General features: G+C 45.5%; 1 protein-coding gene across 1 annotated transcript in view; it reads right to left on the minus strand.

Moving 5' to 3' along the window:
- Window positions 1–1010: 1010 nt before the first annotated feature.
- Window positions 1011–16260, minus strand: part of Otoa (otoancorin) — a 70279-nt gene continuing 55029 nt past the window's right edge. Inside the window, exons 24-29 of the mRNA XM_052713699.1 lie at window positions 15542–15697; window positions 9028–9170; window positions 8338–8474; window positions 7710–7807; window positions 3693–3879; window positions 1011–1695 (exon numbers count right to left, since the gene is read on the minus strand). Of these exons, the coding sequence (XP_052569659.1) occupies window positions 1583–1695; window positions 3693–3879; window positions 7710–7807; window positions 8338–8474; window positions 9028–9170; window positions 15542–15697 (834 nt within the window). The 3' untranslated portion in view covers window positions 1011–1582. The remainder of the gene's footprint in view (window positions 1696–3692; window positions 3880–7709; window positions 7808–8337; window positions 8475–9027; window positions 9171–15541; window positions 15698–16260) is intronic.

Genomic DNA, 16260 nt, shown 5'->3' on the forward strand with positions numbered 1-16260 from the left:
CACCTGTGCTGCTACACTTTGCAACAATGTGTTACACTTGTTTGTGCTGAATTTGTTTAATTAGGAAAAGATGTACTGCATTTGTTCCACTTTGCCTGCCTAAGGCACCTGGTTGGTCTAATAAAGAGCTGAATGGCCAATAGCTAGGCAGGAAAAGGGATAGGCGAGGCTGTCGGGGAGAGAGAGTAAATAGGAGGAGACATCTAAGCTCAAGAAAAAGAACAAGAGAAAGAGGAGAACAGGGGACGTGCCCAGGTCAAGAAGCCAGGCAGTCACTAGCCAGCCAGACATAGAGACAGCAAGAAAGTAACAAAAGGTAAAGAGCTCCCAGGCAAAGGGTAGATAAAAAGAAACAGGTTAAGTTAAAAAAGATAAGCAGGGCGGTGGTGGCGCACGCCTTTAATCCCAGCACTCAGGAGGCAGAGCCAGACGGATCTCTGTGAGTTCAGAGGCCAGCCTGGGCTAGAGAGCGAGATCCAGGAAAGGCGCCAAAGCTACACAGAGAAACCCTGTCTCCAAAAACCAAAAGAGAGAGAGAGAGAGAGAGAGAGAGAGAGAGAGAGAGAGAGAGAGAGAGACAGAGAGAGAGAGACAGAGAGAGAGACAGAGAGAGAGAGAGAGAGAGAGAGAGAGACAGAGAGAGAGACAGAGAGAGACAGAGAGAGACAGAGACAGAGAGAGAGCGCCAGAAATGTGCCTAAGCTAGGCCAAGCATTCAAAACTAATAAATCTCTATGTCGTAACTGGGAGCTGGTTGGTGGCCCAAAAGAAAAAGCCTGCTACAGCAAGTGGCTCAGTGGTCACCTTGCAAACGATGTAGCTTCCCGGCGGTGGTAAAAGCCAATGCTGCCCCACCCTTTCCATTGCTCTGACTTCTTGTCCCTAAGACCAAAAGAACCTGGCAATTTCTAGAAATAAGTTCATCCCGGAAGGATCAAGTGTGGGGAGGGGAAGGACTGAGTTTTCCCCGCACTGACCAGAAATCGCTTCAATGATTGACATATCCAATATATTTTTATTTCTTTTTATTTCAACCCATTTGCCAAAGCTCAGAGCAGCTTAAAACCACACCCTCTACCCAAAATAAAAAATGTTTAGAAAGGTTAACTTAACTCCACTGATTCCCAAGGAAACAGAAACATCTGGAAAATGTATTTAAAAATTGATTTAATGCTGAGCCATGTTAAATGTTTTAATTTCCAAGCAATGTGATGCCCACCAAAACATCAATTAGTCGCAGCAATCAGGCAGGAATATTGGCTTCTGTTGAGAGATTCATTTGTTTCAGCCCAGCTAAGTGTCAAAGGAGAAATTCAACGCACCCCGCTGCTCCGGGGAAGAGAAATCAAGCCAGACTAAAAACCAGATCACGCCCTGGCTAAAAGAGCCTCTGCCCTCCTCCCCTCACCATGGCTTCTCCGTCTCCAAGCCAACATGAGATGTAAAAGAGTACCCACTAGGGAGACAGGCTGGCTTAAGAATTTGCGAGATGGTTCTTAATAATTATTTTTCCAAGACCGTGGAGTCTCCTGGCCCTCACTGAGACTCTTCAGGTCTTCCACAGTCTAAGCAGCTTCCCTCTCTACACACCATCACCAGCTTCTTGCATCACCAAATAGGCCACTCCACATAGGGACTTGGCCATCAGAAGTAGCAGGGGACAGGCAAGCCAAAGACCCTGGGAAGTGGGATCTCCTGAAAGGAAACACAAAACAGGAAGGCCTATGAAGTTTCTGTAGACCCTAGAGGATGGATGCATCATGCCCAACTCCTGCATTTCTCTCTCTGGAATTGGACCTGTCACCTGCAAACCTCCATGTTTTCATCCCTTAAATGGGAGTGATGGAGGAACTGGAACAAACTGGAATTGTGTGACTCGGCATGTGCCAGACCCACCTTAATCAAAGGAGTCAGGGAGCCGTTCCAAGCTGCAGATGCCTGGATGCTTTGCTGGGCATACTGATTGAGGAACTCTTAGGAGCAGGTGGAGGGGGGAGGGCGGGTCATCTTCATGTAAGCATCACTCCCAGGTATTTAAGAAACAAGAGATGGAGAAAGGGTCAGACCCCCCCCCAAAAGTGTTCACCCAATGGCTGTGAGGTAAATGGAAGAAGGGCATGTAGGGTCTTGCCTTGTCCCTTTCTGACATGGCTGTTTCAAGAGAAAACGGTTACCTACCTCTCTGCAGAGGATTTGACAATGTCTTAGCTTAAAAGTGTACTTGCCCCTGGGACAGATGCAGACTGCACAGCTGCATCCTTTGTAACAGAAAACAAGATAACCTGACTATGCAGAGACTCTGCATGTCTGGTTAGATACTTAAGGCTCAGCCTACAGCCAGCCATTGCTCAGTTCCCACATAGGGCATGGAATGCTTCTGAGTGTATCATCGGATCCAAGATGCAGGGTGCAGAGCCGGGGTGCAGTAAGTCCTCGAAAGTGTGCAGGCCTTGTGTAGGCTTGACTTCTTTGTGTATGTACAGATTATGCAGACAAATGCACCAGGCATGGCAACATCGGTTGCCCCTGGAGAGAGGTGCTGGGAAACTGGGAGACAGGAGACAAAACAGGTTCCTCACATCCCTCTCAGGCCTTGTGTGTTTAAAGCTATATGCTTTATCCATTTTGTGTATCATCATACAAAATACCATATGCATTCTATGTTTCAATGAACACTTGCAAAAGATGATAAGTATATCAAAGAACATGGCTCCCATTTGTGGCCACAGAAACTGCTAAGTCCCCAATTGGACATCCTCAGTGGAAGGAGAGGAGAGAACATGGGGTTGTTAAGAAAGAGAAGGGAGGGAGGAGGGAGTTCTAGTTAGGTACCAAGTCCTCTTTCTAGTTCGGGTGTTTTTAGATGCTATCCCCAACTCAGGGCGCAATCCATCTCCATCATCCTCTCTCTCCACCACACTGCCTCGGAGTCATGCCAGCACTGTCTCCCCTCACCCGTACATGACTATTGTGAGGGCAAGGACGGTGTGTTTGCCTTGCTGTGAATTGTCTCCCCAGAAGTACAGACCTACACCTAGTCCAAAGGTGGTACTCATTCAAGACAGGAAAATGTGAGAGAGTTTTGAGGGGCACAGGAGAATAGTCAGCAAGAGGAAGAAGAGAAATCTGGAGCACCAGGGGTAATGGCATCTGCTCTGGGAAATCGGCCTTCTCTCTCTCCCTCCCTCTCCCCATCTTGCTCAGCCCCCCCCCCCCCAGTTACCATCATCTGCCCTGCTTATCACCTCCCTCATCTTATGGCTCTGAGATCTTATTGGCAAGGGCCTTACCTGTCTTACTTGCATCCACATTCCCAGCCCCTACTGCAGACTTAGGACACAGTAGGTACCAAAGAGAGATGAAGAGGTTGATTAATACTGGACAGCAAGTAGGCGGATGAAAGGAGCCATTGAAATGAATTTAGTCCTGAGAGATTCTGATTGGGTGGATTCTGGGTCATATCCAGGGAACTCGAAGACTTTTAAAGATCCCCCAGGTGGCTTCAAAGATGGGAGAGCTGACAGTGTTCAAAGGAAGCTTGGTGGGGACTCCAGGCTAATCTTTGAGAGTAAATACCCAATGTCTATCAAGCCTCCACCCTCAGTCATGGAAGTCTTCCTATCTTGCAGGGTGGACCAAGGCTCAAAGAAGGGGATTCTGGGAGTGGCTGAGGCAAGGGCTGCACTGCTCACCTGTTGGGGACCCAGTGGAGGTAGGGCGGGCACTCACAGGATCATCCTGCCAGGAGTGAGCCTTGGCGCCATCTAGTGCCCTCTGGAGGCTCTGCAGCTGTGCCGAGCTGAGCTGCAGGCGCTGGGAGTCGGTCACCGAGGCAGCATTCTGAGGACCCAAGGAGGCTATCTGCTCCGTGGACAGCTCCTGCAGGCAGGAAAGTCGGGGGAGAGCCTCTGTACACCCTCTCAGGATCTTCCAAACCTCATTTATCTGCTCAGAGCTTCATAACTTTGTCATACCCTTATACTGTGACCGTAAGCAAGCATTATATAGAAGCTGAAAGAAACTATATTTGAATCCCTGTTCGATTTGTCCACCAACAGCAACCGAACTCCTGGCCTCTTAAAAAAGAGACTACAGTAGATTTTTAAAGTGTTACAGAGGTATTAAGCCATTCTAGCTCCAAACTGAGACGTTTGCCTTGAAGTCTAGAAGTTAAAGGGGGTCTTGGCTTTCCACGTTGTTAATCCGGTGTTGTTAATCACTTTACACCAGAGAAAATACTGATGAAGCGAGCTCTGACCTGAATGCCAGCCTGAATCTGAGCACATAACAGCTGTGTGGTCTTCAGCAAGTTATGTCGCTTCTCTAGGCTTCTGGACTTGCTTTGAGGTAACGCAGAGACCTCACCTCCAAGGCCAATCAATCCCTTTTGTTACGACTGTTGGAACATTCTGTGATAGTCCTGGTAGCTCAGGGGAGGGCAAGGGCAGTGATTTTCTGTTGATACTGCCATGGACAGCAGAAGCAGGGGACTCTGCTGGGTGCACTGTGGCTTCAGGGCTGTGGACAAGGTATTTTCTGAAGCCACACAGCTTCAAAAGGACTTGGTGGCTAGCTCCAGTGAGACTAGGGCAAGATGGCATGGCAGAAGAGCCTCTCCCATCTCCTGACTGTTTTAAAGCACCCCCCAAAAAGCCAGGAATTCATCCGCTTCTTTTCCTTTTCTCTTCCTTTCCTATCGGTCGCTCACTTCACTCCTTCCACGTAGCTGCTTCCTGAAATGGGATTCTTCTGCTTACGACCCCAGGATGCAGCTCGGGCTTCTGAACATAGCAAGGACACCTTCGGGCTGGGAGTGCTGCCTACCTCTCCAGCCTCTCACCTGACCCTCTTCCTTTCAGGCAAAACAAAGAGCTGCATGGGCCCAGAAGGAAGCAGCTCTTTGTGCCTGTCCTCCTGTCCGGAACACTGTCCTTTGCCCTGTAGGTACTAGGCAGACTCGCACCTGTCATTAACAGTCTGTGATATGAAAATTACCTGTTGTCCCACTGCCACTGACTTGTGACCCACAAGCCAGATTGACTCCCTGGTCTATGGTGTTTTCAAAAATAAATTCTAATTGACTACCAACACGTAAAATCAGGAGGTTTCACATGAAAATGGAGATGTCTGGGTACCTCTGAAAAAGCAAGGACGACCCAGCAACCCTGAGTTCACATGGTCACACTGCATTAGTGTGCCTATGGTGAGAAGCACACACACACACACACACACACCTTGTAGCCAGTATAACCAGTGCTCTGCAGCTCAGCTCAGGCCCCATTCAGCCTGCTGCATCCTTGGTGCCACCTTCATGGCCCTTGAAAGCACTGTGCTATAACCTCTTCACCAGAGAACCTACAGACCCGCATGTGCCTATTCTGGAAGCCATCGTGATGTCGTTGAAATAGAAATTTCAGGAATAGGTAACTGCCTGAACAAGGAAGCTGCCCCAACTGTGCTCCAAACATGACCAGAGGGAAGTACTCAGAAGCTGCCATGGTTCCTTGCCTTCCCAGTGCCATCTGCCCAGAGAGGAAGAAGGAATTTGCTCAGGGGTTGTAGTGGTTTGAGTCAGCAATGTCCCTCACTGGTTCCTGTGCTTGAACACTCAGCGGTCAGTTGACAGCACTTGGCAGGTGGTGGGACCTTTTGAGACCAGGGCCTATCCTGCAAAGAGGCCACTGGATATATAGTACTAGTGGGCCTTGAGGATGACATCCTGGCCTCGCCTCTGGTCCCATCTCTACTGACCTAGTGACACCAGCTGCCATGCTGGACAGTACCCACTAAACCCTGAGCTGAAACAAACACATCCTTCCCTAAGTTGCTTCTGTCATTTTGTTTGTTTGTTTGTTTGTTTGTTTGTCAGAGCAACAGGACAAGTAACTAATGCAGTGGCCTTGAGGACAGCTGTTTATTCACACACACCCCAATAGCTGTCCAGGGTGCAGAAGTGTTCTAGGTGTCCAGCATCCTGCTGTGGTGGACAGGATGTGTCCCCATGTCACCCCGAAAGCAAGAGTGCCAAAGCTGAACCAAGAATAGTGGCACGTACCTATAACCCAAGCACTCGGGAGGTTGACACAGGGGTGGCGTTTGAGGCCAGCCTGGGCTGTACACCAAGCTCAAGCAAACTGAACAATATATTAAGACATTATCTCAAAAACAGAAAAGGCTGGGGAGTCAGCTCAGCCAGGATCCCAGCACTGGGGAGGCAGAGGCAGTTGAGTCCCTTACTCATCAGCCAGTCTAAGCCCTTGACTGAGCTCTAGACCAGTGAAGGATGCTGTCTCAAGGCGTGTAGAGGGAGGGGACGGGTTGGCAATTAAGAGCATTTGCTGCTCTTCCAAAGGACCCAGGGTCCATTCCCATCACCCACATGGTGGTTCACAACTGTCTGTATCTCCAGTCTCAGGGGATGCAACACCCTCTTCTGGCCTCCTCAGGCACTGCACATATGTGGTGCACAGACATACATGTAGGCAAAACACCAGAGCATACAAGACGAAAGGTTTTAAAAGGAAAAAGGGGAGGGTAATAAGATAGTCCCGCAAGGTAAAGGCACCTGCTGCCAAGCCTGAAGACTGGAGTTGGATCCGAGGACTAACATGGTGGAAGGAGAGACTAAGAATTTCAAGTTGTCTTCTGACCTTCACACATATACCATGGCACACACGTGCGCATACACACACACACACACACACACACACACACACACACACACACACACAATTAAATCATTAATTTTATTTTTTTAAATGAATAAAAAGGTGGACAGCAACAAAGAAACAACACACAACATTGTCTTTTGGCCTCCACATGTCTGTACACACAAACACACACATAAACACATACACACACACACACACACACAAACACAAAAACACCAAGGTCACCCCCATCTCATCAGAGCAGACTGTCCCCACAAACCCTCTCTTCTTCTTGCTCATGGAAAGGAAGCAAGAATGCTTTCTGGAACTCTGCCTCCCTTCCTTCAACTGATCCAGGCCCCTCTGGGATTTTCCAGAGTAGCTCATGTGGGCCAGCACGGGACTCGTCACTATTCTTCCAGCAATAGAAACATCTCAACGTCAGTTCATTTCAAAGGAAACGTTCATAGCACCATGATCCCTGTCTGCAAATCCAAAGTCCATGAACTCTAAAAACTGAAAGTTTTTTTTACAAAGTTTAAGACAAACTGGCAGAAGTTGATCTGAATTGACGGGAGACTATTTATAGTGTATTTAGTGTGATTTGTCACGGGTGTCTTCCAAAAAAAATGGATGTGTTTGCTTGTGAATGCTCCCTCAGACACTGCTAGAGGTGTGGGGGCACTTACCGTGCATCGGGGTGACCTTTACAGGTGATAGAACCTGAAACCTTCTGAATTCTGAAATGTACCTGGGGGGCTTTGCATGGGGATTTATGAACTTGTCACAGCACCAGAAATAGAAACTCAGTACCACAGGTATGAAGGGAAGAGGGCTAAAAAGAATAATAAGATAAAATGAAAATTTAAGGAGAAAAACTTCTTCAAAAACCAGCTCAAGTTATCCTGTGGGTATCTACAGTTGGCATGCAGATCTTCTCTGGCCCTAGAAGCAAAGGGCTGGCTGGAAGTCCCAAGAAGCCAGGCCTGGCACCTGTTTCCCTGTACAATCTGAAGCAAGGTTGAGCTCCCATCTCTCCCTGAAGACATGAGCACCTACTTTGAACGTCTCACCAGGCAGGCATCTTATGGCTGATGGCTGGAAATGGGGCATCAGTGTCTTGTCAAGCATTCGGAGCTCTGCCTTAGTTAATCCAGCTAGGGAGAGAAAGAATCACGAGGGTTCAGCTGAAGCTGCGGGAACTCCACAGTGTTGTTAATGGTTCTGCATAATGTAAAGATACAGCGAGTCTCCGGAAAGCACTATTCCTTACCTCACCAGAAAGCCAACTAGGGAACCCAGCTCCGTAATCAACTCAAGAAAATATGTGGGTCACATTAGCCCTGATTGGCCTCCTACAGTGGAGTGTATACCAAGAAGGAGGTTCATTTATACACTTTAAGATTGAGTATAAATCTATTTAGGGGCCAATCAAATCAAATTCTAGACCAGTGGGTTGTTTTTTTTTTTTTTAAAACTATAGCATGCACAAGAATCCCCAGGAGGGCTCGTTTTAAATGGAGACTTGTAGACTGTCCCCTGCAACTTAAGTCTTGACATTCAGATTCTACTGGAACACCTTCATGTTTACTTCAATGTGGCCAAGGATTATTACTTTGTTCCCTTATATTTTATTTTAGTCCCAGTTTTCAACTTGAAGACAGGGATGTGCTCAGGGATCTCTTACCTGCAATGGTCCCAAGTTCTTGCAAGATAGAGCTAGTCCACTCAGTGGGTCTCCCAAATACAACTTCTGCTTTCTTCTTAAACCCAGCCAAGACAGGGGTGCTGCAGAGCAGCGTCCCAATTCTGGCTACCACTGCCCTGGGTAGAGAGGAGGGATCTGGTGAGGCTGGGGGATTCCCTAGCCATCAAGCAGTACACAGAGAATAAATAATCTGAGCACCTAGACAAGATCCAGTGAGTCTCATTGCCAACTTTAGCACAGAAAAGGGGCAAAGATAAGAAAGTGGAGAGCATATGGATGGATGGATGGATGGATGGATGGATGGATGGATGGATGGATGGGTGGATGGATGGATGGATGGATGGGTGGATGGATGGATGGATGGATGGATGGATGGATGGATGGGTGGGTGGATGGATGGATAGGTGGGTGGATGGATGGATGGGTGGGTGGGTAGATGGATGGATGGATGGATGGGTGATAGATATGTAAATGGAATGATGGATGATAGATGGATAGATAGACAGATGAGTAGATGAATAAGTAGATAGGTAGATGAATTGGTGGATGCATGTGTGCACAGATGGTAGATGGCTGGATATATAGGTGATAGGAGGGATGGATGGATGGAATAGTCAATGTGTGAGTAAATGGAACATTTGCCATTTTTCACACTTGTATTTTGGTTACCTGAATTCTGAGGTCTTTATAAGTGGGATTTCAGTGATGTCCATAGCACATAGAGTGGAACCAAGCCCAACCAAATGGAAACTCTTCAGATCCTGGATACGGTAGCCTGAATCTTCAAGGAATGCCTTCAGAATGGATTTAGCCTAGAGAGAGAGAGAGAGAGAGAGAGAGAGAGAGAGAGAGAGAGAGAGAGAGAGAGAGAGAGAGAGATATCTGTCCATTTCTTTCATTTGAAAACCATTATGACTTATGACTTCCTGGTGGCTTGGCTGTTCAAGTTCTTGGACATCCAGATCTGGATATTTCCAGCATCTATCCCCACAACTCTCCAGCAAAACCTTACATGTCCTGCCCCTTCCTGCCTCTGCTCAAACCATCTTCTCCATATGAAATGTACTCCTCTATTTCCAACTATTAAAACCCAGCCATTCCCTGTGTTTTAGTTCCATTTAAATGTAGGGCTAGAGAGATGGCTCAGAGGTTAAGAGCACTGACTGCTCTTCCAGAGGTCCTGAGTTCAATTCCCAGCAACCACATGGTGGCTTATAACCACGTAATGAGATCTGGTGCCCTCTTCTGGTATTCAAGTATACATTCAGATAGAATACTGTGTATATATAGAAAATAAATAATCTTTTTTAAAAAGAAAAAAAAAGCAAATGTCATTTCCACATGGAAAGATCAAGCTCAAATGATTTTTCCTTTCCCTCTTTTTTACAGAACTGTATCTTTCCTCAATCTTTGTTTCAGAGACTATAAATGATTTTTGTGCTTAAAAGTAAAATTACACAGGGGTGTCTCCAATGAAGTTTAAGGGTCTGATTACAGGTCTTGCACAATTCCAGCAGAGAAGCTCTTCAAACCTCCTGACTTGTCCCATGGAAAACCACTCTGCCCTACTCTCCCCTTCTCCCACATAGTTCAGCTGCAGCCAACTGCATCATGGGATCCACAGGTAATGACATGGCCTAGACCTGTCCTAATCATGTCATTTCTCTGCCTGGCCACAGCTCTAGATTAGGCATGTGATTGAGCCACGCAGGACTAACCAAGATTTTGGCTGGATTAATTCGACAAACTTTTGTTTTTCTTCTTCAACTTGGAAAGAAACACACAGGGGTCCTTGAAATGATATACACAGGTATCTTCTAGAACCCACTATACTGAGAGGGCCTACCTATCTCAGAATGAAGCAAATACAAAAGAAAGCAGAGTCCCTTGATATGGGGAGAGCTAGATTCCTAGCAATAGTGTTGAAGCTCCTAGATGAAGCTATACCTGAACTCCAAATTTGAACTTTCCGTTATGAGCAATGTGGTGGTCTGAATGAGACTGTTCCCCAGAGATTCATGTTTGAATGCTTGGTGCCCAGTTGGTGGAACTATTTGGGAAGGATTAGGAAGTGTGGCCTTCTTGAAGTAAATATGTCACTGGGGTTGGGCTTTAAGGTTTTGAAAGCCCATACCATTTCCGGTTAGCACCACACTGCCCCTGCCTTGTGATTGCGGATCAGTGTAAGCTCTCAGCCACTCCTCCAGTGCCATGCCTGCCTGCTGCCATGTTCACCACCATGATAGTCATGGACTCACCCTGTAGAACTGTGAGCCCCCAAATTAAACACTTTCTTTTATGAGTTGCCTTGGACATGGTGTTTTGTCATGGCAATAGAACAGTAGCCAGGACAAACATCAACAAACTCCTTCCCTCACGCAACAGAGGCTGGGGCTATGGCTCAGTGGTGAAAGCGCCTGCTGTGCAAGTGCGAAGATGGGAACTTGAATCTCGAGAACCCACATTAATGCCAGGTCAGCATGGAAGCCCACCTGTAATTCTGTCACTCCAGTGCTAGAGACAGGGATCTCCAGAGCAAGCTAGACTAGCCAAATCAATGAGATCTGAGTTCACTTAAGAGACCCTGAATAAAGTGGAGAAAAAATGAGGAAGACTTTCAATGTCAACCTAGGGCACACGCACGCACACACGCACATGCACACACACACACACACACACACACACACACACACACACACACACACACACACCAAGATTTTAAAACCCAGGCAGTGGGACACCACAGTTGTCTTAGCCAATAAAGAAATAAAGATGTTTGCCTCTGGAGGGAAAACACAGAGATTCAACAGCACCCAGTATCCCCAGACAGTCTTGAGTACTAGCTAGGCAGGCCCCACCCTACCTAGCTTCCAAGATCAGACAAGAGCCGATCATTCAGAGTGGTGTGACCATAGACTGAATTTTTCTTATTAAATCTTCGCAATCAGATTTTACTAGTTGACTCATGGCAATTTGTGGTCCTCAAGTATCATGGATGCCCATTTTAAGATGAAAGTACAAAATTACAATTCAAATAAAATTGCTTTGAAGATGTGGCATTAAATTGTCCTTGCACCTGGAACCCAGAAAATGCAAGCTCAGCCTGCAAGGTGATAAGTCAAAATATATTTCCTTGAATGACTGGACCAGTGTATGTATAATGATTCTGAGACAATTAATACGAACACTTGTAGGCAATATTAACCACTGAAAAATGAGTAGCTGTAAGATTTCAATCTCTCTGTTCATCCCTCTGGCTCCTATAATGGTTTTTCCCCCTTATATTAGGTTTTAAGCTGAACTACCTGCTAATGTAGTTCCTCCAGGTCTGACTATTAATCTAGGAACATGCATTTAAAGGTTTGATTGGAGGCTGAAGTTGAAGAACTGACTGCAAATGATATATGCAAATGTTACGTTTTCATATCCTTTTCAAACATATTGATATATCTTGCTGCCATCCACGGGAATTAAAACTGGCACGCAGGGAAAGGGATGCTCCAGCTCTAAGTTGGATCTATTTTTCGGTTTCTTCTAGGCTGCAAATAAAATCATTTTAATATCAGGAATGGAATGTGGCACTTCCCAAACTAGTCAAAACCAGTTTTAGAGTCAGAGAACCATGGGATTGCAGAAGGTTAGTGGAAAGAACTTCTGTTTATTGAGTTTCATCCTTTTCATTCTGCAAACAGGAAAACCAACTCAGAGAAAGGGAAGTGATTGTGGTACTGGTGACACAGGATGCTGAGGACAATGGTAAAAAGAATAAGGGAAGCAACTGTTGTTTGAAGGTGAAATGTCCCCCACAGGTTCACCAGTTTGAACACTTGGTCCCCAGCTGTAGCACTGTTTGGGAAGGATGTGGAACCTACAGGAAGTGGAGCTTTGCTGGAGGAAGTGAATCACTGGGAAGTGAGCCTTGAAGCTTACCAGCTGCCCTGATTTCCTGTTCACTTTCTGCTTCCTGACTGCCCAGTCAGTGTGACCAGCTGGCCTTCTACTGCAGCCATGCTTTCCTTCCCTGGAGCCACACCTTCCTCACCAAAATAGAAAATGTCCCCTCAAACTGGGAGCCAGAAGACCCTTCCTTCCTTAAATAGCTCCCCATCAGGCGTTATGTCCTAACAGTGAGAACGGTAACTAGTACAATAGTTGTCTTCCTGACCTTTACACATCATTGTTCAACCCATTTTATTTTTTAACTCGTTTAATTCTCGCGACCGGGATCTCCATATTGCCCTGTTCCAGGCAAGGCAAGACTCACACCATGCTGTATTTGAAAGGTGCTACTCAGAATCATGGGACATCATTACAGAAACCTAGTGAGAGAAGAGCCCAACACCCATCCCGCTTGGCTTAAAAACACCACTACTTTTCCTTTTTTTCAACTACTCTGCATTAGTTTTATCTTGCTGCCGCTACAAATTACCACCAACCTGGTGGGAAAACAGATGTATTCACTTATAGTTCTGGAGCCTTTAAGTCCTAAAATGAATCCGTAGGCTGTGTTTCATTTGAGGGCTTTAGAGAGAATGCATTTCCTTGCTTTTTCTAGCTACTGGTTAGTTCATTTCTTAATTCATGGCCACATATTCCATCTTTAAAACCATCCGCCTAGCACCTCAAAACCCCTGTTTCCATCTGTTTTCATTGTTGAATCATCTTCTATGGCTGTGGCATCCTGGCTTCCTCTTATAGGCACCTTATGACCACATTGGGCCCACCAGGATAATTTTACATCTCAATATCTTTAAAAATCTTTTTACATGTATGGGTGTGTGCCTGAGTGTATGTGCATGCACCATATGTGTGCAAGTACCTATGGAAACCAGAAGAAGACATCAGATCCCCTGGAATTGGAGTAAGGGGAAGTTGTGAGCCATACATTGTGAATGCTGGGAATTGAACCTAGGTCCTCTGCAAGAGCAGCAAATGTCCAGCCTCCGTCTCAAGATCTTTACATGACTTACATCTGTGAAGTCCCTTCCTGCTGTGGAACAAATTGTGTTTACAGGTTCTAGGAACTTAGATTGAAGATCTTCGTGGAAAGGGTTTAATCTGTTTTCCATACACCCTTCCCTGCTCTCAGATCACCATGCAGTCCTAGAGACAGGACTCTGCTCACTGTAGCAGGCATAACCAACTAACATATTCTACCCCAGATAGGAGTAGCTGCTCAGAGCTGAACAAGTACCTGAGTGGAGTTAGTGGTAGGGCTTTCTAATGTAAGAAATGACGCAGAGACACATGTTGATGGAGCTGCTAACTAGGTAGTGTGTAAACCTAGTGCTGAAAATAACCACTGCGGGATAGCTGATCAAGAATGAAACTAGCACAGAGGCACTTATGACTAGATACTCTAAATGCCTCATTGAATCAAAACCAAAATTCTGGGACTTCTTTAGCTCACAGGAGATTAACAACCCAACAGACTTTCAACCCATCACAAACAACTAGAAAACTGAACAAAATACAGGAAGTAATGACATTAAAATATTGAACAACCAGGGAGCATGTAAAAGTGACCATGAAACAAGGTAAATCAAAAAAAGTAAGCCCCAAAACTGTCCCCCAGAGGCACTTTCCACATCAGAAGGCAAGAAAGGCCAGTGGATCCTAGCTGCACTGAAGACGTAGATCCAAAGTCAAAAGCAAACCTAGAAAGCTGCTCTCCCCACTAGTTCAAATCTCAGCACTTACCACGTCTCCTGACCTCTAGAAGACGAGAGTATCTTAGCATTCATTTATTCTATACATATTTATTATGCGATGAGACATGCATGTGTAACTATATATTTTTAAGAAAAAAATATATGTGCTAGTCATCTTTTCTGGATACAATTTCTATACCCAGGATCTCGCCTAAGCCAGTGTAAATATCACAGATAGTCCCCAGAGAAATGAAATCAAACTCTTAGAGTGTTTTCTTCCCATAAGAGCAGCCTTGGAGAACTGACAGTCTGGCTTTTTCTATAAATAATTATACAAAAAGATGAGAGAGAAGCCCAAGTTCAGGAAGGCCAAAACACCTCTCATTTCAGGGGCAAAGAAAGAGGAGGAAATCGTACAGAGAGAGTTCTGGCAATCAGCAAAGATGGCTTCTTGAGTACAGTCCTGATTTCCGTGTATTAGGATATCAGGAATGAAACCACACAGAGGGCAAGAGCCAGCAGAAGGTGGTAGGCTAGGCAGTTCTTAACCTTCATGTGGAGTTGCCAGCAGAGTGGAGATACCTTGATATCCATGGAAAATAGGTAGACCCCCTTAGAAAACTTGTATCTCAATGAAGGAAGTACATTAACCACAGAATAAAGATCACTTCATTCCAATAAAGTTCAAAAGAATGCAACAAATAGATAAAAATTATCTGCAAGCACTTACCTAGATCAGAGCAAAGCCTGATATTTTTAAAGAACTATAACTAAACCAAACTCCTAACAATGCAAAGTTCACACTGCCCATCAATCAGTCAAAGTTCCTAAGTGCCATGTTTCCCTGCCTTTGGCTCAGATCAAGTGAAAAATTACTAGGCTTTCAAATACACATAATCCTTAATTAGGAGAAAAATCAGTCCATAGATACAGGCTGAGACGAGCTAGAAAGATGGCTTTGTGGTTGTGAACACTTGCTGCTCCTCCAGAGGACCAGAGTTCAATTTCCATCACACACATTAGGCAGTTCATAACCCCCTGAAACTCCAGCTCCAAAGGAACTGATGACATCTTCTTCCCTCCAACTATACCTTCACACACATGATGTGTACACACACACACACACACACACACACACACACACACACACACACATGCACACACAAATTTTTAACAATAAAAATAAATCTCTTTTTTAAAAGACTGAGAAATGACAATGGTGATGGAATATTAGCAAGGACACAAAAGAAACTATTATAAATACTACAAATCTGTCCAGGGATAGAGAGTCAAACATAAGCAACTAAGGGAACAAGATTTTTTTTTTGTTTGTTTTTTGTTTTTTGTTTTTCGAGACAGGGTTTCTTTGTGTAGCTTTGCACCTTTCCTGGATCTCACTCTGTAGACCAGGCTGGCCTCAAACTCACAGAGATCCACCTGCCTCTGCCTCCCGAGTGCTGGGATTAAAGGTGAGCACCACCACCGCCCAGCAGGAACAAGAATCTTTAAAAGACCCAGGAACATCTACCCACCTGTCCTGGGGTCCATTCTGTCTGCTCTCCCAGGGATGTTACAGTGTCTATGGAGCTGAGGTCCAGCTGCTCTAACTCACTCTCATTGAGAGCCAAAGCAATGTGTCCCAGGGAGACAATGTGGTGTTGTTTCCAGTGGGAGGGCAGGTCCCAAACCTTTAGGTAGGAGAAAAACAGACCAGACCAAATGTTAGTGACATCACCTGCTGTGTTCTATACTTAATAGCCTCCCAAATCCAGCACTGAGACTTAATCCCAAATGTGATGGTATCAGAAAATGCCTCCACCCTCAGAAACAGAATTCCTGCCTCAGGAGCTCTCTGCCCACTTCTACTGTATGAGGGCAAGATGCTGGAGGAAATGGTCACCTAAGAGAAATTCACCCTCACTGGACATTGAATTTGTCAGTGTCTTGATCATAGACTTCTTAGCTACCAGAATTGTAAGGAATAAATTCTGTTGTTTATAAGTTAATCAACATAAGGTATTTTATAGCAGTCCAAAGAAATGCAGTATTTGAAACAGACATAGAGTGAATCACACACACACACACACATACACACAGAGAGAGAGAGAGAGAGAGAGAGAGAGCTTTTTGTACCAGTTCATGCCAAATGCCTTGGAGGAGTTGATAATCTTTCACTGGGGGAGATCTACTTCCGGGTATTTAGCCTAAGAAAACTGAGGCCAGTGCTCAAAGCCATATGTTTAAACATGTA

The sequence above is a fragment of the Peromyscus californicus genome, unplaced genomic scaffold, assembly GCF_007827085.1.
Source record: "Peromyscus californicus insignis strain IS unplaced genomic scaffold, ASM782708v3 Scaffold_4__1_contigs__length_199733344, whole genome shotgun sequence".
NCBI classification, from domain to species: Eukaryota; Metazoa; Chordata; class Mammalia; order Rodentia; family Cricetidae; genus Peromyscus; species Peromyscus californicus.